The sequence below is a fragment of the Platalea leucorodia genome, assembly GCF_965183815.1.
Source record: "Platalea leucorodia genome assembly, chromosome: 4".
NCBI lineage: Eukaryota > Metazoa > Chordata > Aves > Pelecaniformes > Threskiornithidae > Platalea > Platalea leucorodia.
The window spans coordinates 25221685-25247933 of record NC_138826.1 but is presented as its reverse complement, the minus strand read 5'-3'; the positions used below and the strand labels follow the sequence as shown (position 1 = coordinate 25247933).

Below are 26249 nucleotides of genomic sequence, written 5' to 3'. Positions count from 1 at the left end.
CAGGGATGGGGCATCCACAGCTTCTCTGGGCAACCTGTTCAGTGCCTCACCACCCTCATAGTGAAGAAATTCTCTCAGATGATGCTGTGTTTTAAATTTCTTTGGGTACTCTTATAATATTTAATAAAATCTCAGCTTAATCTGTTTTAAATTAACCAGTTCAGTCAACAAGAAAGAATGAGGGCAAAAACAAGTTTTTAAAAAGTCATCAGTGGCTTAGAAGTTCATTGAAATAGCTGGTCAGTTTTGAATATTCACAGCAGGAGGGTCTGGGAAATAATTGCACAGAGGCTATGATTCTTCTGGTTTTAAACTGTTTAAAGATGAATGCATTGGATTAACTATTTTACAGTCCCTGAATGCTTCAAGCATAAAAGAATGCAGAGGTAAAAAAAAGGAACTGAAGCAAATGACAGTTTTTGGTGAAGACTAGGACAGGAATAAGGAACACAGGATTGTGTTATTCTTCACTTAAGTATACTGCAGGTACCCCGGGGATTTCCAGTTTTGGATGTACAACACTTTGCTTAATTTTTTTAGGGCTCTTTTAGAGAAATATTTTTTGAAGGACTTACTCCTCCTCCTTCTCAAGAAGTATTTGTACAAAATTAATTTTTTGATCTAGTGTTAGGGGAAAAAAAAAACACCCAAGGAACCTTTGCAGTGCCGTACTTTATTGCAGTACCCTGGGGCACAGCAAGCGCCAGGTTACACAGGAAAGCATATGGCTTTATTGCCAGCGTTTGGAGTCTGAGCAAAATGTCATGGGGATGGCATATTAGGGAGCACCATTTTAAATTCATTTAGTTAAATCATCTGACACAGCAAGCTTTTGTTACTGCAGCTAACCAACTCTCAGCTCAACTGATGTACTTCGAGTCATGAAAAGCTTAGAAACCAAAGCACTGTTTACCCTTCTCCCAAGTGCAAACACTGTGCTCCAGACAGCATGTGCCTTGGCTTCTGCAAGGAGAACTTTCCAGTTTATAAAACAGCCCTCTGCTTAGTCATACTTGAAAAGGGTAAGTACTTTTTCACCCTGAAGGGAGGTATGTACCTGGCATGCTGGCTGGAAATGGAAGAACAAAACATTTCTTAAAAATTCAGAAACTTGCTCAACAGATCCTCTCTCGCTATTTCTGAAGACCCTCAGTCATTCCATCTGATTTTTGTCTGCCTTCAGCACTGAGAGAGTGCTTATCTGGAGGCAGGTTACTAAACTGGATTCAAGCCTTTTGCACTTTTTTTTTTTTTTTTTAAAGCGTAGGAGAACTGGTGTTCTCTATCCTTACCTTCTCTCAGGTACTGCCCTCTCTTGTACACACTTGTTATAGATGTTGTTTCTCCATGAAGGTCTTATTTAAGGTAGTTATTAAACTGAAAGAAATGAGTAGATAAAAATAAAAGCATTGGTTTTGCAGTTGTATGGGAGCCAAGAAGGTCTCAGGTTTGGACCCCCTCGAAGACAGATGTCCTCTGATTTCAGTGGCATTAAAGTCCACCTGATAAATAAAATAAAATAAAAAAACCACATTCAAATAAGTCAGCTCTCCATACAACATCAGAAAATGGGAATAATTTCTCAGTAGCAAGCACTTCATGCACAAAAATGATTTCTTAGTCATAATTACAGGGTTTTTTTTTTTCCCCATTTTATTATTGTTCTTTCGAATTTAGTGTTCATGGCAGTAAATAATTTTAGTCCCCAGACTTGAGGGTCAAACCACCGACTAATTTCAAGGGCACCATGTTTATCTCCTACTGTGGGCATAAGGTCTACTGGAATTGTCATAACTTCCATAGACTTCTTGTGAAAGGCCCAGAGCTAACAAACAGATAGCCTGCTTTGGTTATTTTCTTTCCCTCCCTTGTCAACATGAAAAAAAAACACCTTAAGATATCACAGCTCCACTCCTTTTTCATAGCTGTCATGAGGAAAGAGGTAGGAAGCAAAATCTGAAAGCATCAAAACAGGAATAAGATCAAAATCTGCCTCCACATTTACAAATAGGTTATATATTTAGGTGTTTGCTGGATGCTGAAAACTTTTCATTCTGGGATAAACCAGAAGAGTTTGCAATTGGTTGGTATTTTCAGGGAGAAGTAGCTTTTAGACAACTCTCTGAGTACAAAACCAAGGCAAATACACTTGTATACACCAAATTAAATTTAATAAATCCAGCATCAAAAGCCCCACTAGCACAGGTGACTGATGTCATATGGGCTGGGAGAACTCCCAAGAGCAGGAAGCATGGGTGGTAAAGAATTTAAATTATTCTGTTATATAAATATGGACTGAAGTGGGCACTAAGGCAAGGAAGCCCTGTGCCCTATGTCAGGCAGGACAGAGCAGCTAACAGGATTACAGTTGCTCCTTCTGAAGGAAAGAGCGAGGAAAATTGTCCTCTGTCTCCATTTTATTTCCCACCTCTTATTTGCTTTGCATCTCTCATTGCATGTTTGTAGAGCACACCAACATCCTTGGACTCTGACCTTATTGGGGATCTATAGCTTCAGGCACACCAACACAGCTACAAACTGGCAGCTAGAGTACATATGCTTGGGGCAACCGCAGTGGTGGAGGAACCCCCCTGGGTCAGAGAGGGGTGCAGAAAAGAATGGGAGAGGGTACATAGGTCCTTGCAAAGCACAAAGGTAAATGCAATCCTTTTCTGTTCATGTCTGCACTTTTTTTTTTTTTTTTAAATCTCTACAGCTGACTTGGATCTTAACTCCCAGGCATAAATCTTGCCAAATTGTTTGGCATCTTTATACACAGCACTAAGGCTTGCACAGCATGTTGAGCCAAAAATATTAAGAAACACAGTATTTTGTTATGTAGATAATGACTTATAGCTTTCAGTCTCAAAGTACTCAGAAACTTCCACCACGTCTGGAAAACCAGCATTAGAAATGTACACACCACCACCGACGCTCTGGCGTTCACCTCTGGATATGAAACTCAGTTCCCCCCCCCCCCCCAAATCTGTGTAATTACCAAACTGTAGAGCTCATAACTGATGTTTCCAAAAGCATTAACTAACCCCCTACAAATTTTGGGGTGGGGGAGACACATCCCTCCAGCTGAACAAATTTGAAAATGGGCCACTTTGTTCTGTGACTTGCCAGGGCTTTCCTGGAAATTTTGGGTTAATTTCAGTAGTTCAAGGGACTCGGAACAAGGTGCAGAAAGGAAATCTTTCACTGCCATATCACTGCTCCAGCCACTAGACTGTGTTCACTCTCTGAATTAAGCAGCAGATAGACTGGCAGATTTTCCTTTTTTTCCCTTGCACTTTCTTTCCTCCCTCCCTGTTTTATTAAAAATAAAATAAAAAAGCTAAAGAGCTCTATAAGAAATTCCATTTGGCAGCTGTAGAGTGGATAGTGAGCATAAAGAAGAGATTCCTTTGCTGTGCCTAATGCATGCTGCTTATCCAAATTAGCCACACAATTACTTCTATCAATGCAAAAATAGTTTAATGTTTTTTTTCTAGTGCACAGCACTCAAGAAGGACTTAAAATGCAGTGTAATTTGCCACAGTGTATGTCCTGAAGTGGCTCGCTAATGAAAAGAGGATTAACTCTCCATTATTCTGAATTACCATTTTGTGAAATCACTAACAATATTTTCATTTATATACATATAACCCAAGGGGGAGAAATATTCTAGCCATCCAAGTGATTAACAAATAAAATTCATTAGATAACATGCACTTTGGTCTTATTTATGAAGAGAAAGATTAGGGTATAAAAATGCAGATGACTGAATTTTTATCATCCTTGTTCTGATAATACACTTAAGTCCATGACAGCATAATTGGTGAGCACCAGCAGTTCAGAGTTATAGTCACACGCTGGATTGAGCAGCAGAACCTGCAGGATGTCAGGCTTGGCAGACAAAATCTCGCAGGCTTGAGCATTAGATCCTGGTCCCACCGAGGTGGACCTGGCACTCGGCTGCTGACCAGCCACCGCAGGGTGGGTGCAGAGAGGGAGCGGGAAGGTCTCAGCAGCTCACAGGGCCTGGCCTCGGCATAGCGCAGCAGAGAGCAAGAGAGGAGCCATGACTTGGGCACGGGGGAAGAGGGAGACGAGCTACAGATTGCCCTGCCTCTCTGGAAGGGAACTCCTGGCCCCAGAGGCAGGGCTCCATTACTCGCTACGCCCTGAAGTTGGGCTGAAACCTTCAAGCCAAGGAGAACCTCTCTGGGACAACGTCAGTTCCCGCTAGCTGACTCTCCTCTTCATCCCTCCCCCATGAAATAAGAAAGGCTGTCCTGTGCTAGAGCAGCACTTCCAGGGGCAAGCAGGGTGCAGAGTCCTTTATGCAAAAGGCACAAGGACCATCCCTACTCCAGAGAGCTTTCACATCCAAGGTTGTGTGTCCCCAGTACAGTCCAGTGCCATGAAGCGACTGCCAGGCTGGTACAGGAATGCTGCACTGGTATGTCATTCAGCCTACACTAACTAGTTTATAAGGCAAAGCATTTTAGCCCAAATGAAGCACTGCAAGGGGCAGGAGACTGCTCTAACAAGCCTGTGCAGGGGTAACCCTGCAATCTCTCTGCCATCCGACTGCACTGTGTGAACACCCTGCAAGGGACAGTCTCCCCTCCCCAGAGGTCTGCAAAAGAAAACTGAGCTTCCCCTGCCTGGGCTTGGGCTAGACAGTCATCCTTATACCCACAACAGCATTAAGAACAACCACAAAAAAAAAATCCAATCCACTTTTCACTTTTTACTCTAAGAGGGCAGGTGTAGGGAACAGTCTTCCCTCAGCTCCGTTTGGTGTACGCAGAACAGTCAATAAAAGACAAAGGTTAGACATCTTTGGTTCCTGGAAAGACACAAGCCTTTCCGTCCTTCTCCCTCCAACCAAATGCTTCACAGCAATTAATTCCAGAGCTCAAGTAGCGAATCAGCCCCTTTTTCCACCTTTGCCTCCTCCTAGTTAAACTCCGTTACTTCTTTCTTAGTCTAGAGTCAAATCTGAAATACATATTTTATTAGAGGAATTTCAACTGATGGTTTCCTGTGCTCTAATTCAATTTAAAAATCCCCGCAGCAGATAACATTGGCAAGGCATAAAAGAACATAGCTTACTTGAAAGTTCAGGGAGCATATGGCTTCCCAGCACAGACAGAAATGAGTATTTCTCAGCAGAGGTCTAACTTTCAGAGTGCTAACCAAGCTTCAAACCGAGACGGTGTTACAGTACCACAAACGATCATTTGCAGATGTAATTGCCCTGTTTTGAGGTCTGCAGTCTACGAGCAGGACTATTGGTGTAACAAATCAATGCGCTGTGGCCACCGAGCGTGATTACTGATTACTTTGCTTTCTCTTCTTCCCTTCGTTTCCTCCCCTCCTGTTTTATGGAGCTGTGAATAAAAGCACAGTCAGTCCTTCAGCATCAAGGCAACAGGCGCTCAGTTAAGATAATTCCTTGCTAGACAAATAGCAGTTCTTATCAAGTTCTAGATAACAGCCTATTCACTCCCAAAGTCAGACTGTATTAGATTTATATCTGACAATCTAACATTATCTACACTGTTGAGTCTGCATGTAGAATTAGCATAATTCTGGCACGGGAAGGAAAAAGTCTCTCCTGGGGAATGGCTACTGGGGGCACAGTGACAGGACATGGGTGCTACTCAGAGGCACGCAAGACTGAGCCCAAGGTAAATTTGCTAAAAGCTGGAATTCTCAAAACTCTATACAAATCTCAACAGAGGACCACTTAGCTAAACATCATCATCATGTTTTAGGAAGCTTGGCTGAAAGACAGATCCCCTTGCCAGTTAAAGCAAGCCAATTTTTGAACAAAGGTGTACACATGCCAAACAAAAACTGACTCCACAATCTTGCCTAGCTTTGGAGTAGGAAAACAGGAATCATTTGGCTTTTTCAAGTTTTGTGGAGAAACAGAACATGACAGGCACAAAAGAGCCCAAACTGAGGAAACAAACCCCGTGGGTACATGGGATGTCAGTGAAAAATGGTCATCCTGCTTGCAGGAGAGCTCTACAACAGCTGCACGAAGGCACTATCCAGATTTTTGTCATTAAAAGGACACAAACATCACCAGCGGCCAACAAAAAAAAATTGTGGGAGCCACTACAGGATTTGTTGCCTGCAAGAAAGGTGGATTTTTGGTAGTCTGTACTCGTATGCTTCGTAAGATCAAGCCCAACTCCACCTCTTCTCGTTACAAGTCTCCTACAGCACTGCAAGGTTCAACTTCTCTCTTCAAGGGGATGAGAGACAGGAGCAACCGCTGCCCTGAGACATCAGACAGTCCAGCAGGAGAAACAAAACAGACCCAACAGGGAGATGGAGCAGACAAGTAAGTCTGCACCAGAAGGCTGGCAACGTGGAAAAAAGGGAAACTTGTTTTCAGAGGACGAGAGGGGAAGATGGTTAAATGACAACCGGCAACAGGGTAAATAGGAGATCAGGCATGTGGACAGCCCCAAACTCTAGTTCCTAGAGGTTTGCTGTAGCGTAAAGATCAGCTGTATGAGCAGTTTCGCTTCCTGCTGACAACTTGCAGAACAAAATGTGCTTTGCCTTCAGAAATGTGCAAATCCACAGAAGAAAACCAAAGAAGACATTACAACGCTCATGTCCCTCACAATAATCCTTCTCCAACATTGTGCCCAGATCTATGACATGAGTATTTGTCTGGTAGTGTGCGGAGTTTCCAGTGCTGTTAATTTGGACTGAAAAGCTCTCATATCACTTGTTAATCACTCCCTTGTTTCTTCTTCTTTACTGAGAATACATGGATGTACTGTACTTTAGCTCTCCCCCTGCAAAATTTTCTTCAAGTAGTCAAAAAATTAAAATAAAAAATAACCTGAAAAACACACCCAACACTGTATGCATGGGGATACCACAGGACAGTGCAGTGCCACACCTGAGCTAAGGAGCACAGCATTGCACTCTTGCATCTGTACTGCACCTGCAGTGGCTGGTACGGTTGCTGCTGGTGCAAGGGTTTCTGTATCACACGTATTTCACTGGGCTTTTACCAGAGATACTTCAGCTGCAGGGGATTAGGAAAGTTAAACATGGATGCAAAAAACCCGCCTGTCCAAGAGACAAGAATATTCTTGCAAACGTATAACTACCCGCCGTGTCCTAAGGCAGTGTCTTCATAAAAGAGTGGACAAGGAAGGCGTTGAGACTCAAGTTAGTCTCTGGCCTTTAACTTCACTCACCAGCTCTGTGAAAACTTTAGGCTGCTCTCTGAGCTCCTGCTGCTTGTGGGGTCAGTGCCCAGCTCCTAAGTAAGGCACAGCCTTGGGGAAGTGGGGGAGGAGGGAGACCACCTAACTGGGCTGTAACTGTTGACTCCACAGCTGAGGGAGGCAAACTCTACAGGGGAAAGTCTAAATCGGGACAGGAGCTGAGGAAATCACAAGCAGGAGAGAATCTGGAGTGTCATGAGATGTGTAAAGCTTACACCAAAGGATTCAATACTAGCGGATAGCTCAAACACATGGGACGTTAAGGGTGTCAGTTCTGAGCAACACAGCTCTGACAATATGGTCAAGCAAAGGGTGTTGTTTTTGGCAACATTAACGATACTCTGATTTTAGCTACAGTGTAACATTGTTCCATTGCTCCCTTCCATACTATATGTTCATCAGTGCTTCTTCCTCCCCACTTGGCATGTATGCATCTAGGTTAAAAAAAAAAACAAGAGTGAACTTGAAAAGAAGGAAGTCCTTGAGCCCATCCTGGCTAAAAAAAATATTTTGTCAGTCAGTCAGTGATGCTGCAAAAAGGCAAACTCCCATTCCTGGAAAGGGCCTACAAGGTTCAGCATGCAGGGCTGCATTAAGACCTTGAAAGAGTATAAGAGGTACACCCAGGATTCACCTGAATGGACACATTTAATCTCCCAGAGTCAGTGAAAGTCACATAAAGGAGAAACCTTTAGAAGATTCACAATTAATAATAAAGAAACATCTTAAATTTCCCCCATCCACTTCCCCTAGGTGCTCTAGATCCCTTGGATCAGGCTGCTAGATCTACCAAATTCTTACCAGTGGATTTTCTAGGAAACAAATTCCCAGCGGAAACCGAACTTCGGTGATCACAAACCTTTGGCTTTTGCTCCCATTGCTGGTGAGCTTGTCCAACAAAGTATTCCTCGCCTATTTCAGGAGAGGCAGAGATCCAGGTGCGAACCTGTGCCTGCCACGGAGCAGGTACATCTATCTCACACCATGCCCAATCGCACCTGGCCAGTGCTGCTCCCAGCGTCCCACAACCAGAGCAGAACTCACTTGCTTTGTGCTTAACATTCTCTTTTGGTTGCATTCCAGTTTCTTGCACGTCCTGAGCACACTACTTCATGGACAAGATGTCATCAGCAGGTTTGAACGCTGGGAAGAAAAATGCATACACAGCAATCAAAGTAGATCCTGATGAGGATTACTGTACCCCAGGCGCATTTGAACTGGAGCGGCTCTTCTGGAAAGGATGCCCGAAGTACACTCATGTCAATGAAGTCTGGCCCAACCTTTACATAGGAGATGAGTAAGTGTGTATATAGTACCTCTACATAGCAGATGAGTAAATGTACATAGTATCTCTCTTCTAGATAGGAGATGACTAAGCCAGACCAAGTACAGCTCACCAACAGAGCAGGGTGTTTCTTTCCTCCTCCTACCCATTCGCTAGTATTTAGCGGTGATGATGTGATTTGATGAGCTACTGACAGATACCAGAGTTCAATAGAGCAATTGCAGCCTGCCATGGCCCTTACAAATATAGGCACACAGTGTTGGTTGCTGCTGCTTCAAGAAAGCAGGGGGATCTGCTGTTAAAGACTGAGTAACAGGAGCAGTTGTGGCACCAGTGTAGGCTGCAGAGGTTGAAGCTAGTCACGATCTATTTTTAAATGTCTCATTTCAAGAAGTAATTTGTCATTTATTTCTGAGTGAAAGTCCTGCCACAGTTACACTGACAAAAGAGCATGGCCTACATGTGTAGGATCATGGCTTAGGTTGGTTGAAGCCTAAAATGTAATTCTTGAAAAATGACTGAAGAGGCAGCTCAACCCACAGTGGCATTTCTGCATTTCCAAGCCTGTGCTTGTGTACACGGAGTACTCTGCATTTCCAAATTGCTCAAGAGATTAAAACAAACAGAACCCTGTGGAAGGCAAAGCTGCAGAGATGCGTCTCACTGATCAGACCAAGTGTGATTTGGAAAAAAACCAAACCCACAAAACAGACTTAGCTCTGCTGAGCACAGGACTAAGCTAGAAACAGCCTATTCTGACAAGCAGAGATGACTGCTGCAGCAGGGAGACATGCCATCAGAAAATCTCCTGACCTAAACCCTGAGCAGAGCGAGAGAGCTTTTCTTACCCCTTAGGCATTATTGGTCCCTTTCCCATTTTCCTCTACACTCTGTGCTAACATGACATTTCTTTTACGTCATCACTGTAAGGCACAAGCAGGAGCCCCACTGGCTCCAAAGTTCTCAATAATTTTTTTAAAAGGTCCTAAAATTCATCTGTTGCCAGCTTATAAAAGAGGAAAGAGATAGAGCCTGGAAAGTTACGAGACTCCTAATATCATCGACCAATTACTTCTGTGGCACCAGAGGCAACAGAAAGAGACACAAGAGTTCTGAGCTTTAACCAAGCCAGGGCTCCCACTTTTAGAGACATGGGGGGGTGGGGGTGGAATTAAGCCATGGGAAGAGCCTGGCCAAATGACTCAGGAACAAAGGAAAAGGGGGTTGAGTTGTCCTCTCCCCATCATGCCCTGCCCCTCTTGTTAGGTATTTCTAACTCAAGATTCAGTGTAAGGAACAGCCCCTTCTGGCATATATTTCCTACTTCCTTGTTCAAAATCACCAGCAGAATTATTCTGAATGAAGCTGTTAGAATAATTTCCTCTCTTATCTCTGTGATGAAGCTACAGCTCTGCCCTCTGAGCAAAGGGATCCAACGAGACAACAGGTCTTTGGCCAGTCAGTCTCTAAGCCCAGGACACCAGCCACTGACTCTTTCATGTAATCGTTCCTGTAGCAGTGGCTTGTTACACTTTGTATTTAATAAATGCTAGGAGGCACAACTCTGAATACAATGCACACCTACACTCTGTACAAACCAATCAGACAAACAGAAAAACAAGCTTCTTGAGAGGTACTTAGAGCTACACCTCCTTACACTGGGCAGTTTTTTGTTCCTGCAGAGGAAGGGTCTTAAGTCAGGACGAAAAGCAATGGTGCTTCAAGGGGAAACAAGTCCCCCACATGACTGGGACAAAAGAATGAGAAAGCCAACAGAGAAGGAAAAAGAAGTGGGGAGCAGATGGGAGCTGAACAGAAGTAAAACTTCACCAGAAAATGAGGCGCTCTGCGAGAGAATTACTATTGTCAGCCAGGTAAGGGCAAACTTGACATCCAGTAGCAGAGAATCTGAGATGAGAACTGGTCTGCAGGCAAGATGCAGCTTTCATTATCAGAACTAAAATTTTATTTGAAGCAGGCAGAGTCCAGGGACCTCTACATCTTTCCTCTGCCAGCTCCACATCTTACTTCTGACCAACAGCTTCCCCCTTCAGTGTGGTAGGGTTTTTTTGTATTGTTTTATTTTAAGATCTTGCTGTAGCACTGGTCGCCAAAGGGCTGCCATGGAGACGTGAACAGATGTTGGGTGTATTTGGATCCTTAGCCATGCTAAATTAAGGTTGATCTTGAAAGAATTTAGTGGAGCTCATCAACAAAATCAAGTGAACACACACATGCAGAGTTTATCTTCAGAGCCTTCACATCTGTGCTTCATTCCTGCCTCCTGCATTTACAAGGTTAACAGGACTTGTGACTGCTTATGGAAATGCTAATTAATTACCCTGACTACGTAACCACATCTTCCTTCTAATGCAATACAGGCTATCAAGGAGCCCTGTGAGGCCACTCAATCCTTTTGTTACAAGGCTTCGCTGCAGATGTTGCCCAGAGGCAATGAAATCTCCATGAGCCTGTCAGGCCCTGAATAATCAAAGCCTCAAAATATAACATGCTGTGTTCAGCTCCAATTGAAATTTTCCTCCAGCAAGTTCCAAGGACTTTTAAAGACTAGACACTGGAACTTGCAGGAGACAGCCTAGTGATAGGAATAAAACATGCTTTGCCAAGATTTTGATTCATCTGCTACCAGGATTAGTGCTTGCATGTATCCTTCTCACATCCAGAAGCCTTCTAAAGGGATAGAAAGCAGCTTTGTCTTGCTCCTTTCTTTCACCAGTCACCAGGTTACTTGCATGGGCAGTTTTACTGACTAATCCCAAGCCTGCTTGGTTCACCGAAATCACATGGAAAACCTCTGCCAGTTATGTAGCTTGTAGTTTCTTCTTGCGGTTCTTCAGTGATCGCCTTATTACCTGAGATGATATTCATCATTCCACGTTTCTGAATTTTAAAGAACATTTTAACTGAAGACAAAGGCCTCCCAAGATTTCAGTTTCCTCTTAACCATCCTCTAGCTCTCATTAGGATTTAAGGCCTGATCACAATTTCAGGTCTTAGTGTTCTCAAACTACTCCCAGAGGAAAAGAAATCTTCTGGAGTCTAATTCCTTGCGAGTTAAATATGAAAAGTATTTTTCTGGATATGCAGCTGAACTGAGCTTGCACTTCAAAAAAAGCTATGGTCAGTGTTTGTCTGAGTAGAGCCCCAGGGCTCATGGTCTTGAGAACTAACACAGGTAAGGTTCAACAAGACACAGGAGTAACTCAAAACTACAGATTGGAGTGTATGATAATTAAAATATATAACTAAACTTTAAATATATGCTTAACTAAAGCTCATTCTCTCCTCTTCCCTTTCTCCAGAAAATCAATACAGCATGGCTTTTTCCAAGTGACTAAGTAGAAAGACAATTTATACTGATCTAGAAGAAAACAGATGGAACTCACTCAGGGTAGCGAATAGTTACCTCCCACTGTTTAGCATTATGAACTCCTAGGATATACACCAGTATTAATCATACAAAAATAGGAGTGTATGCAGATTTAGATTGTAATAACACTCTGGAGGACATAGTTTCAACTCTGTTAGTATGAGAATCTGTCAATTGGAACAGCAGTTTAACAATCCAGAAAATCAGATCTGTAACACTGGACCATAAACCTCTTAAAGCAGCAACGGTTTCCAAGACAAGTAACACTTCCCCCCACAACATCATTGCTGTCTATAAGTGGTTTCTAACACCTGGTGAGCGACTGAAGTCAAGACCAGGAGCTGACTGACTACATCACATGTGTTTGATGCCTTTGCTGTATAGAAAGCAGAGAGGTATTTCCTGTAACTAGGTTGTATCACTTACAAAAACAATATCCACCATTTTGAGCTAGGGGAAAATGGACTACTAAATCTTTTTCTACCGCATATTATGAAGATCTTGTTCAGTATTTTCAGTGGAACCTAAAAATTCTTCTAATTCACACTGAACAGGAGGTATCCACAAAAATGGAGCAACACCTCAGAAGGAAAAGGGGATACAATGCTACACTATCTCTAGATTCCCTCAGTGCTGGAGTTACCAAAGGAAATTGGGTCAGTATTATTGGAAATTCTCAACATCTCTCCTCAGGAGGGAGAGCTGCCAGATTTTCTTAAGAAAGTGTCAGTATTGCCTATGTTCAGGAAGCTTCTTTCTGACACCGACCATCTGGTAAATTATCATCCTGCATCGAGCTTTCCTTTGGCGTTTAAGAAAATGGAGACGTTTGAGAGAGACGATTCCTCTTCTAGTAACATGTTGCCTCAGATTTCCTTGTGTTTTGTCAATCTGGGTCATGTCAATCTGTGGCTTTAACAGTCTATACTGAAACATGTTTGCATTGCTCAACCTTCGCATGAAGCTTAAGAGACTTGGCTCTACTTAGAGCTTATGAGTGTACCAGTCATCTGGTTGACCAGTACCAGCTGTAAGGTGCTGACTTACCTGTGGAGGGAGCTACTCTGCCCACCACCTCATGAGGCATGTCGGAGGATTACTTCCCTTCCTTTAGATGCACTTGGGTTTTCATCATGAGCTGCCTTCTCTTCCCTTTGTTAGCTGCTTTTAATATACTTGATACCTGATGTGGAGGTGTAGGCTGCAGTGACTGCAAGTTGTTTTTCCCTCTCTTCCAACTCCATTGGCTTGGGTGTCTTCCTGATGAAAGCAGCTAGGACTAAAGCTTGTTACGACAGTATTTTTGAAAAGAGAGAGAAGGGATTTAGTATGCTGGAGATGGCAACTTGAAAGGAAGGATTTTCTTTTACGTTATAACTACTTACATTGTTGCTTCCAGAAGAAGGCAGAGTTTGCCACAGCACTTGCTTTTAATCCTATGAATCTTAACTTTAAATCTGACAGCAGGCACAGTTAAACTCTTGGACAAACTCTTTACTTGCCCTTGCACAACCCAAGAGATATAAATAGTCTTTTGGGAACCATCTGAAAATGGATGACATTTTTGTTTAGGTGAGTTCTCCTTCTTGGTGATAGTCTGTTATTATCAATATATCCCTATGTGAAAGTGATTTTATCTCAAATTTTCACCATTTCGGTAGCATTCCCATATCGAAGTACTCCCCCTTGCCTCAGAACTTTAGAAACATGTTTATGAGTCCATCTGTCCTACAGTAAATGCAGGGTCTGATTCAGCAAAGCACTGAGCTTTTGCTTAACATGCTTTGCTATAGAGAGGAGGACTTCAGGTATGCTTAACCTTTAGCATATGTTTATGTGCTCCGAATTGAAGAGCTGATGAGTTTTTACATGGGACCAATCTGCCCAGTTCATCTCTTACTAAACTGAATTATACTGAATTTTTCACTGTTATCTCCCAGTGCCACACTTCACCTTCTCTGCATAGGAACACATTCAAGACAGACACTGGAGACCATAGCTGCACTGTGTAAAAGGAAATCAAGTGCTAATAGCACAGATGGTGAGATACACAACATGAAAACAATTGCACGGGTAGTCAAACGCATATGGCTTCACCTACACTAGCATTTGTAGCAAACTCTTCTTTACAATGGCTACTTAAAATTCAACCATCATCACAAAAATTGAAATATTAATTGCAATTTATTAGGAAACAGCAGCACCCAAAGAATCATAGAATGATTTGGGTTGGATGGGACCTTAAAGATCATCTAGTTCCAACGCCCTTGCCATGGGCAGGGCCACCTTCCACTAGACCAGGTTGCTCAAAGCCCTATCCAACCTGGCCATGAACACTTCCAGGGATGGGGCATTCGCAGCTTCTCTGGGAAACCTGTTCCAGTGCCTCACCACCGTCACAGTGAAGAATTTATTCCTTATATCTAACCTAAATCTACCCTCTTTCAGTTTAAAGCTATTAATCCTTGTCCTATCACTAATTACCCTTGTAAAAAGTCCCTCTCTAGCTTTCTTGTAGGCCCCCTTCAGGTACTGGTAGGCTGCTATAAGGTCTCCCCAGAGCCTTCTCTTGTCCAGGCTGAACAACCTCAACTCTCTCAGCCTGTCCTCATAGGAGGGAAAAAGAGGAATATTGTTAGCTTGACTATTAAACTCTGGTAGTGAGCCAATTGCAAGGGAAATAAATCTGTGCCATTTCTGGCTGAAAGTGAATTAGAAATAGAGTTATAAATCCTCCAATAAGGTATATGATTCATATACCCCTGAATGATCCTATGCTATTAGTAACTTCAACCAATAGAATATTTGCAGATATTTATGCTTGATTTATTCCTTTCTTTCATCTAAAATACTGATACCTCAGGCATGGTAAAAACTGCAAGGAAGACCAAAAGCATTCCCCCCTGGGATGTAACCAGGAGTAGCATTCATGATGAAACACAAAAAAATTAGGCTCTGACTAAAGTAAACAGATAATAAGGAATGCTTCCACAATGGCATCTACACTACAGATTCAGCTGAGGCTGGAAAGCAAGCCAGTCCTTCACACAAAGCTGGAGTTCACTGATGGCTAAAACCAGTCCAGGCAAACACGTCAAGAGGCACAGTAACATTTCCATTTACAAGCATATGGATACCCCTATATGAGGGCTTAACAGCCTGTTTCTTGCTCTCTGTTAACTGGCAATCAATGTGCTGCAGACCCAGCATGACCTCACGTTTAACTGCCTATATAATGGCAGTGTCAGTCCCAGCACAGGCCAGCCCTGGCTGAATAGTATTTATTATCAATGGGCAAGGTAAAAAGACAGCTGATGGGAGTGCAAAAGCAGTCAAACCCAGGTCAGCATGACAAGCGGTGGTCCAACTGGGCTGTTTGCCTAGCTTTTGGGGAAAGGTTTTGCAAGAAAAAAAACTGAGGAAAATTTTTGAAAGAGCAGTAAAGATATCTTTTATGAAAACGTAATTGTCAAGTGCAAGACTAGGGGGATGGAGAGAAAGGAGAGAGAGCCTAAGTGCTTCCCAACCTCCATATCAAGTTTGAAACCAAGCACTCCTGCTCTTGAAAAAGAGTGAGTAAGTGTCACTTCAGCTTTCTTCAAAAGATGCAGATTCTAAAGCCCAAGGCTGGCACCTCTTGCAGTCCAGTGAACCCTATTTTGTATTGCACAATAACTGTTTCCTCAGATTTCTACACAACATTATGTATTGGAAACCTTAGGAAAAACTTTCCGTAGATAATGTTGTCCAGGGTATCTGCTGGAAGAAAGGTACCCAACATCCTCTTTACAGATTACAAGCAATAGCTCAGCCTGCAGATGCACAAGCCACATACCCACAGGACCTACGCTGACCATGCTCCACCTAGCCAGGGCAAGTGTTTTAGGTCTTGGTTGAACAACACCTACACACAGCGTAGTTGGAGTATCTATTCCAGTGAAAATGTGGAGATCTTAACAGATTTGAGTGCTCCACACTGAGCATTCATTTTCTGGAAGTTTTCTACATTAGCAATGTCAGTAGAAAGAAGAAAATATGCATCCATATTAGAAAGGAAAAGATTATATTGGGCAAGATTACATTCAGTCCAAAAGGATATTGCTGAATCAGTTTACATATCACGCATAATTAAAAAGCAGATAACATTTAAAAATCAGTCTATTCCAAGCATTGAGGAAAACAGTACAGATTCTTCAGTGCCAAAAACAGTTGAATAGATAACTCTAAGTATTTCTTTGGTAAACTTATAAATTACTTTAAAAATAAAAGATTTCACAGAATATGATTTAGCTACATCTGAGCATTTACAAGGGGCTTTTTGCAATAGCATTGAAGGTTGATCCATTGCTGCTTCTCATTCCCGTTCCAGCCCAAGCCATGGGAAACAGTAAGCTAACAGAAACAATGTGCATACTCCCAAACTCCAACAGGCCAAGGGCCAGACAACACTAATGCAAATTGTGGTGCAAAATGAACACCTAACTGCCTTGCCTTTAATTGATTAAATAAAAAGGAGGAGGATTAATCCCATCCCAGGCCCCAAATTCACAGTATGCAGCTACAGGCAAGACTGCGAGGTGGAGGGGGAAGTTCCCAGGAGGTTGGCCAGACTGAGCTGACTGCTTATGCAGTTAGTGAAAGACAGTATCCCTTCTTTCTGAATGCCTATTGAAACACTGGGGCTACTGAACACTTAAAAATGAGTTCCTAAGACATAGAACAAGACTGTAAGTGCGACTGTCAGAAACAAATGCATTAGATGCACCCACTGTGTCAAAAGGCAGTCTCCCAAGAACCTCATCAAGTAAGCAGGAAAACTGGATTTCAGTTGAATGTGTCAAATGTTAATAATTGTCACGCGACCTATTGTTTGACATTGTCCTTGCTCAGAACAACTTAAATCATTTAATTCAAATGCTATTTATTAGCCTGAGCAGTGTTTGCAGAAACAAAAGTTTGATAGTATCTACAGTCCCTCAAAAACTTTGGTTTTCCGCTGACCCTAACTCCACTGAGGTCCTACTTGCTATTCAGCATGTAGGTCTCTACTTGCAGGGGTTCCAGTTGAGCACAGATCTCTGACCTGAAACCATCAGTCTTTCATGGTTTGTTGGATACATGGTTTGGGCCAAGCCTGGTGAATGGAAAAACATATTTTCTCTATCCCAGCATCAGGAGGCAAATAAAATAAGACTTAATTTGAAAGCAGAATCTGTAGTTCACCTCTAGCACATCAAAAACAAGAGAAGTAGTTATTCATCACACCTTTACTCTTCGACCAGGACATTTAATCTGTTTTTTAAGTACTGGCCATCCTTATAGTCCAGAACTGAAGTGCCTTTGCTGGCAGTGTATAGAGCATATGCACCTGGCGAGAATCCTAAGGCATGAGTCTTCTGAAAGGAGAGAGAAAAAGAAACATCTTTCTAGGTCAAACACTGCAACAAGAATGCAAAGGGAAGGAGTGAGCATTATTTAACCTGAGGTGAAGGTGGCAAGTCACAGCACTAGCAGCAAGATGCCGCTGCTTGTCTGTCCTCCAGAGTCTACTGAGCTTAGGTAGGCATCTCCACACTAACTGGAGTTTTTATTTATTTTTTCAATCATTGCACAGGGGACTGATGACATCATTTCATAGCAAAAATGCCAGTAGAGTCAAGACATTATAATTCCTGACCAGAACGGAATTTCTGCGGGGAGAAAGGTCTACTCAGAACAGCCAATTATCATGAGCTCGGTTTAAATCAGAAAAGAGTATAGGCAAGATCTTCAGTATCCATGTCCCAGTTAAATGCTCTAATCGCTAGGTTCTTGACTGCTCAAAGGGGGATTTTGACTTTGACAGAGGCTGGGAAGGTGGAGTCAACTTGAAGCTATTCTGAGCTGTCACCACTAGAATTATGAAACACAACAGGTAGCCCATCACGACGTCCTGTGTGACAGCAGCTGCATTTACACATTGAAATGTTCAGGAAACATTCATGGAGAGCGCTACTTTTGGTTGGAAAAAGCTCTTTCACATCATGCACTAATTCATTTATGGCAGCAGTAGTCATCTGAAAACATATTAACAGAATAAAGCCTATGTAATTTTTTGTAAAAAGCTCAGTAGTCTTCCTAGGCACTAATGAAACTTGACAGCTCTTCCAGAACAAAACTTTCCAGAATTAAAAGCTTTCTGTAATGGAACCAAAAGTTTTTACATGCCTGTCCACTCAGGCTGCTGGCCAACAATTAAGAGTAGGTATTGGGCACAGAAAAAATCTAGGATTTCCTCTCCTATCTGACTTCCCTTGTCCAATGGAAGAGAGGACAAGAATAAATTAGAATATTGGGCTAAATATATGACTTCTAGCTTCCACTGAAGGCTAATATCCAATTTCCATATCTTTTTGCTTTAGACCTCTGGTTTAACCAAACATGACAGTAAAAGGAAACCTGATAGGGAATTGTGATCACAGAAGGGTGATTTTTTAAAATTATTTTTATTTTTTAAAATAGAAATGGAGAAAAAAAAAAAACCTCAGTAGCTTCTTTTAGTGATGAAGAGCTTCTTTTTGAATCCCAGATGATCTTACTGACATACCACCAACTCTTTTATTATTTCTGCAATATCAATTGATGGGACGGAAGGGGAAAGCAGCATTCATGGGTCCTATTTCAAGCTCTGCCACAGATTTGCTTTTATGACTTTAAATAATTCATTCTATTTCTTTCTGTATCTCAAGTTTCTTCTTGTACAAGATGGATAGAAGCCAGTATTGCCTACATTACAAAGCTGCCAGGAAAATAAATTCATTTTCAAGGTGCTCTAAGGACCTGGGAGAGATAGTTATGAACTCCAGAAAGATCATTCACTCTGAATGACAGTATCTTGAGATCTTCACAATGGTAAATGATGCATTTTTGAAGCATTATCAGTTTCCTTAACATTTAGAATTTACCAAATCAGAGATTTTTTTTTCTGGCTTGCTGGGCAAGATGCTTCTTCACTTACATGACAGCTCTTGTTTTAACAGGAAAACTGCATTAGATCGCTACAGCCTTGAGAAGGCAGGCTTCACCCACATCCTCAATGCGGCCCATGGTCAGCGGAACGTGGACACAGGACCAGAATATTATCACGACATGGCTGTGGAGTACCATGGAGTGGAAGCAGATGATCTCCCCACTTTCAAGCTCAGCCAGTTCTTTTATTCAGCTTCTAAATTCATTCATAATGCACTTCAGGATGAAAAAAGTAAGGAGGGTGCTGGAAATGGTTAAAAACAGTACAGTATTTTCTCCATCTGATTATAAGCATAGTTCCACAGCATTCAGCCTTGTGGGAGTGAAACAAGTCCAATACAGTTTAACAGCAAATATCAAACTAGTAGCTGGGAACTAGTTTAAGAGAAGGTAGTGGTACAACTAGGACCTTTCTCACTGCAGAACTAGTACCAGCCCAAGAGCCCCTTACCAAGCATGTTGATAAAAGTCCACACCACAGCTTGCATTAAGGTCTCCTGTCTCAGAGGTTTTTTGTTGTTGTTTTGACTCCTTCATAAACACATCAGAGACAATCAGACATTGCATGGGTTCCATAAATTAGCTGTCTTTTCCTCAAATTAATCCCTATTAAGAAAGGTTTAATGAATAGTGGTTGTATAGCGGTGGAACATGAGTGTTCTGCAGAGATTCCAGGCTGTCACTCCACAGCTTCATGCTCTGCAGCATTAGATTCACTCTACAAATATAAAAGCCACCATCCTACCAGGCCATCAGATCTACCCCAACCTATAACAGATTTATCTCTCTGCCATTTTCCAAGCACCAGGAGACCGAAACAACTCTGACAGCAGATATCTAGAAACATTTCATTAAAGCCTTTGTAATTTCTCAGCTTGATTACTACAATTCATTATTTGCTGACCTCCAGCAGTGTTCTATCAGAAAGCTTTCCACTGATGTGAAGCGCTACAGCCTAGGCCTCACACTGGCTTTCACTATTACTCCTATTCCTTCCCCCCACATGCTTTTTTTTTTTTTTTTAAATCTCTACAGGATATTTTACCAGAAACCAGCTGAGAAGACTTTCCTGCTGACCTACAAAGACCTTAATATCAGAGGGTCACATATCAAGTTTCTAGCCTCGTGTCAGCTTCTGTTCTTGGCTGTTTAGCTCAGCTGTAGCCAGCTACTACCTGGCTTGCCCCCAACAGCCAGCCAGGTCTTTACAATTTTACCCTTTCAGCAAGTACAGTCTACAGCAACAGTCCCTTCGCTTGTTCAGGAGAAAGTCTTGAAAGCAGTTCAGTTTTAAAAATCAAAGTCCTAATAGCAGGAGAAATTGCTTCAGGAGCTTACTTGCTTGTGAAGAAAGGTACCTGGCATTTCAAAAAAGTATGTCTGAAGCACTGCCTTTGGGAAGGAGTGGATAACTAACAGGCACCTGTGTCTAGCCCTGGCTGGAGGCCAGAGGTCAGTATCAGACTGGAGTAGCTGAAGTAAGAAATGCAGACTTCCTCACTTCCATCACCCTCCTGTTCCTGTAACACCTTTGTCTGCTGCAGGGAGGTAAAGAAACAAGCCCAAGGGAACTAGCAGCAAAGGTTAGGAAAAAAACTTGCATCCCAATAAATGTTGAGGCAGAAAAGGATGGGGGGGAGGGGAGCATCAACCTTTTTGTTTCAAAACGACATCAAAGTCCAGGAAGTTCTGAGACAGTATCAAGCACCAGTCCAGCACTGAAACACAAGACCAAATCAAAGAGTGACTGGATGAACTTCTACAAAACAACAACAACAATCTGCACTTAAGTAGATACTACCAACTGCCATCATTTCTGTAGCTCTGCACTGCCTGCCACATTCACATGGTTTTAAAACAAGATAGCTAGGATCTTTTCTGATGGAGACCAATAAAATAAAAAATTACTGTACCACTCACGAAGAAAAAAGAGCAAGCTCTTAACTTTCTCATGAGGGAAAAGCACACTAAATGTACATCTCCTGTCCCAGCCAAAGATATGCATAAAGGCACATATGCACAGCCTACAAAGAGATTGAGGTTGAATGCATGACAATAGCTTTCCAATACACATTTACAGAACAGAATAACTCCAGAAGCTAGACTGAAGTGTAGACGGATGTCTCTTACACTTACAGGAGCAAAGATTGGAGGCAAGTAACTAGTGCGCTCCTCCAACAACATAAATGCATTATTTGTGAATGCATATCTAGTGTGGAAAGATGCTATGTATTTCAAGTGCCTAATGAAAGGACTATTTGCGTGCATCTTCCTGACAAATAGCATCCAGATTCCTAAACAGGATTTCACAGTAAGTAACCCAGTACCCATATACTTCAGTATACGGTGTTAAATACTTCTGATCAGTAACACCATTACACTCATTTGCTACTTTGCATTAGAATTGAGCAAATGCAAAAGAGAGGGGAAAGGGGGGCGGGGGAGTTTCGACTTTTTTTGACCAGAATGTATGTATTAATGAATTTGCTTCGACTGTATCACATTGTTTGAGTGTGACCTTCAGCCAGCCAAGTGATCAAATTCATTGAATAGATGACTTCATACAATGCTTTTTCCTGGGAAGCTGCTCAATAGGCAATGCTGTTGAAACAAGTTGTCAGGCAAATGAAGCCTCTCTTTCTGCAACAAGCCAGAAAGCTTCGCCATTTGGATGCTGTTAAAACACAGTCCTAATGCAGTAATTCTGACTTAACCTTCAAAATCTTTGTGACGGCGAAGAAACTCCCTGATCAGAGCAGTATTTGCAGACTTTAAGCATGGATTAAGAACAGTGAAAGTAGCTCAGTTATAAAAGTAAGTTTTAGAGGCAAACTCGAACTGTTCACAATTATGCATGTTGTCATTAAAGCTGTGCAGAAAGATTTCCCAAAACATGCAATTCAGACCATAGGACAGCTTAAAATTTATACCAGTGAGACCTGATTAACCTGAAAGGAAGACATTATTTTAAGAAATTTTTAAGTTCCTTTCTATGCTACAGATTTAGTACTCATTCCCTTGGTGCCTTAGTTCCTCAGAATGTGAAGTAGAAGGGAATAGCATTTTCTTTTCATGTGAAGATGTCATGGGAAAAAATACACTAAAGACTGAGATGATAAAAGCAATGTAAGAAGAAACATATGAAACAGATACAAAGACCCAAGGCACTTGACCAAAGACACCTCAACATTCATCACTCCAAGTGACTCTGAAAAAGGGAGCGCTGCATCTAGACAAATTTTCAAGAAACACAAGCCCAAGTCAAGTGACCAAAATAGTTCAGAGACCTGTCACCACTCAGCAGACCTCTGGCTCTGTGCACTGGTATTTTATATTCAGCCGCACCTCGAAGGATATAAGTGGTCAGAATCAAAGACTGCAAGAGCAGACTCCCTCTTGGGGAAAGAGGGTTCAGATTGGTCCTTACTTCAGAACTGAAGAGAATACAAAGTAGTACAGAAGGGATGTGGCCCTGCGTTTTGCTCTAACAGGCAGTCAAATCTTGAATATTCACGCACAGGAAAGGACAGACTGCATTTTCCTACAACCAGGAGGCATTTCAGAAAGTTGTATGGCCATTTTTTGCCGTTGTTAACACAGTATAAAACTGTACATCTTCTCCTAGATCCCCTGCATTTGCCACCCACACAAAGCAAAGCCTTCCTTGTCCTATCATGTATTTTATCACCTCAACAGCAACCCATTTACAAGGTGGGAAACTCTAAAGAGAAGCATGAAGGGCTGAACAAATGAGAGTTTTCATCCGTTTCAAATATTTGCAGTAATAATAGAAGGGATTATCATTTTCTAGGAGAGGAAGAGGCACTTTTAGTTATCAGAGAGACTGGAATTTTGCCAAGATGCCTCTAAGACTATCTGCTGGGATTAGGATGCAGACTGTAACCATTAATCCTCTAGTGTTGGCAGTTCTTGATGCATCCATTACACAGCACTGCTACTTGTGCCAAGACGTCCTCTTGTGCCTGGAAGCAAAGGAGTTAATCGGCAGGAGTCATGGCTTTGCACCCAACACTTCTCACTAGGCATAGCTAACAGAGATAAACTATTATTGGCCCTGATAGGATTTTTTTTTTTCCTGTGGCAATTCAGCTTAGCAGAGTGTTAGAGAGCACGCTCCAAATCTACTTCCTTCAGCAGTTCAACCCTTTGTGAGACCCCCTCAAGGCCTTTGAATCATTTTTGGAAATCTTTTGAAGTGTTTCAAAACTTGTCAATCAGACCTGAACCCACTTAGTGTTCTCTTCTTCCACCTCCCCCAGACACAGCAAATGGGGAAGGTTCCACTTGGTCTTACATCCTTGCTAGTACCTGAAGCCAAGGACTTTCTGCCTCTGGAAGTCCAAAGTCAAATCAAGCAATGTCACAAAGCTAAATCCTGAGGCACATTTATTCAGAGATGAAAACTATTAGCAGAGACTGCGTTCACAGTATACAAGACAGGCCACTGCTGCAAGGAGATGATCATATAAAACAGAGGTGGTGGGGGCGGGGAAATGTTACTTTCATTCAACATGATACGGTCAGGGTGACTAGCCAGAGATTTCTAAAGCAGCTTTTCTACAGTTTAAGAGGTTGTTTCTTTCTATCCCCCTGGTTATATGCCTGTTAACTTCTATGGCCCTTCTTATCCGCCGCCCTCAAAAATATCACTGAGCCTTAAAAAAGCCTCGTTAGCTATATTTTACAAATGAAGTATTTGGGCATAAAGTGATGCAATCTAGATCTTGAAGGACATTATTGTCAGAACAACAAAACAATAAACAAATTTGGTTAACTTTTGTGTCTAGCTGGTAGAACGGAGCAAGGCACCTCTGTGCATCCCACTTCTCCTCATAGAAGCATGGTTCGCTAGCATACCAAACCCTCCCTCACCCTTGTGCTTTGGTCATCGTGCCCAAGCACAGAATTACATACACACTGCTTGGCTTGTGAGGCATGCAAGATTAGGCTGCAGCGGGGCTTGCTATGTTACTTAATGCAAGGCTGCAGCCCCCAGGCCTTCTCTGCAACCTTTGTTCACAAATTCAAAGATACCTGGTTTAGGATTAAATGCTGATCTCCAATGTAGATGGTGTTTGGTTATTACAGTAAGATTTACAGCCTCAGTTTCCGCACCTGTAAAAAGATGGGCCTTACAAAAGTGCTGGTAAGAGTAGTCAAACCACCAAACAGAGCAGGGGCACCACAGAAACCTTCACTGTCAAAAAAAAAAAAAAAAAAAAAAGAAAGAAATTACCCAGTGTCATCTCTGCATCATCTCTTTTTGTCTCTGCAGACAAGGTTCTGGTTCACTGTGCTATGGGTCGTAGCCGGTCAGCCACATTGGTCTTGGCTTACCTGATGATTTACAAGAACATGACAGTGGTGGATGCCATTGAGCAAGTATCAAAACACCGATGCATCTTGCCGAACCGGGGCTTCTTGAAGCAGCTGAGAGAACTGGACATAGCATTGGCACTGCAGAGGAGGAATGCCAAAAACAGCCTACCATCTGATCATGACGAGAACAGCACCACGATCTAGTATTGTTCCTGGCAGGGTTGTGCTACTGGAAAAGAAACTCCATAAAAGGATGGGAAGGGAAGGTGTAGTTAATTACACAGTAACAAGGATCATTTGTTATTTGGAAGGAAAACCACAGTCATTTCAAATGCTGTCAAGATGAGAAAGAAGGGAAGCCAAATTTAAAACCCATCTTTTTAGAATGTTCCAGCGTTAGCAGAATTCTTTGTGACATCAACAAATAAATTTTACCCTCTGTAAAAAAACTTTTATGGCACAAAAGCAGGCACAACTTAAAGAAAAACCTCTTCTAGCCAAATACCCCCAAAATCCTGACCCTAACCCAAGCACACGGCCTTTAAAAGAGTGGAGCAAGGAATTCCTGCAGAAATTTTGCAGGAAAAATAATGAGATGGTAGCAGCACAGATGAATTGTTTAGTCCCAGAGTCCTGAAGGATTTTGCAGGAGTTTGCCTTTTTGTGGTGGTTCCTGGCATCTCCATTTCTTCTTTCACAGCAATAATCTAGGGCAGCACAGCGTTTAGAGAGCCTCCACATGAGGATCAACCACCCAGTCTTCACAATGGACTTTGCAGCAGACTGTGCAAACTAGAAACAAAGCACGACCCTTGAGAAGGTCAGATGCATAAGCAGATATAATGGACAATAATTCAAGGAGATACATACACGTGACATTTTAACAGTTTCAGTTTTAACTTTTTCCCAAATGCTTCAACTGCCTGAATTTTAAAAGGTCCTATACGTACAGCATCCAAGTCAATTTACTAGTCCATAAAAAAGACTAAGAAAATTCTGTGTTGTGACTTGTTTTCCTGCACTTGGAAATACTAACAGCTAGAAAAATAGGATGTCCTTTACACTGCTAAGAGGAAGTTCAACACTGAACTTGTGCAGCCCTAATAACCCCCAAAATAATCACGGATTATAACCAGTTTTAATGAGTTTTTAGTTTTGATTAAAAAGGCAAGAGACACAGGTGAAGCCTTTAAAAAATATCTCACAGTGACCTGACTAACCAGAAGAAAGCTGCTGCTGTGCTTCCAGACACCGCTGTTTATATTTACCACTACCAAATGTTTCCTCCTATCTCAGCTTTAGTCACCTTAATGCATTATTGTGTCCCAATATAGTTGCTAATAATTGTATTTGTTCACAGAAGTAGTCCAAATACACAAATGGGGACACCAGATCTACTTTTCTGCCTAAACTTACTCAATTTACTCTGGCACAAATTATCAGTAACTGTGTTTTGACACAATGAGAGTTTTTCCACCTCAGCAGTATTTGATAGTCTTAAAATACACTGTAAAGGAAGATCACAATTAAGCCATGTTTGCCTTTTCTGCATCTGCAAAAAGGTCATCACCCTCCCTACTGGAATTTTACCTAATTCAATGTACAGGTAAGAGCTATTTACTGCCTCAGTACCTGAGAGGAACAACCTAGCCACCAAGAGCACAGGACAGTCTTCACCAGCTGACAAAGATTTTGTATCTTTGGTGCAGTATGGACTGCAGAAGTCTTTGATACTTTAAAAAAAGAACACGGGGCAGAAATGTGCCACTGAGAACTACGAGCATATGCTACAAACCAATCAGAGTTGAGCACAACTTTAAACAATTTTTTGTAGATGTTAACAGCTGCTTACAGGCTTAGCATCTCTAGTGTGAAGACTTTCCTATTCTTTCACTTCCTTTTGGGGCCCAAAGCCCAGTAAATCATTCCTCTCCAAACAGTAACCGTAGCCAAGACTGCAGGCACCCAT

General features: G+C 42.0%; 1 protein-coding gene across 1 annotated transcript; it reads left to right on the top strand.

Annotated features, from left to right (window-relative positions):
* Positions 1 to 8368: 8368 nt before the first annotated feature.
* On the top strand, positions 8369 to 25144 carry DUSP29 (dual specificity phosphatase 29; the record flags this gene model as incomplete). Its single annotated transcript, XM_082309286.1, has 3 exons — positions 8369 to 8553; positions 18952 to 19172; positions 24237 to 25144. The coding sequence occupies 3 exons, from the start codon at positions 8369 to 8371 to the stop codon at positions 24482 to 24484; spliced, it is 654 nt and encodes a 217-aa protein (XP_082165412.1). The 3' UTR covers positions 24485 to 25144.
* Between the last annotated feature and the right edge of the window lie 1105 nt (positions 25145 to 26249).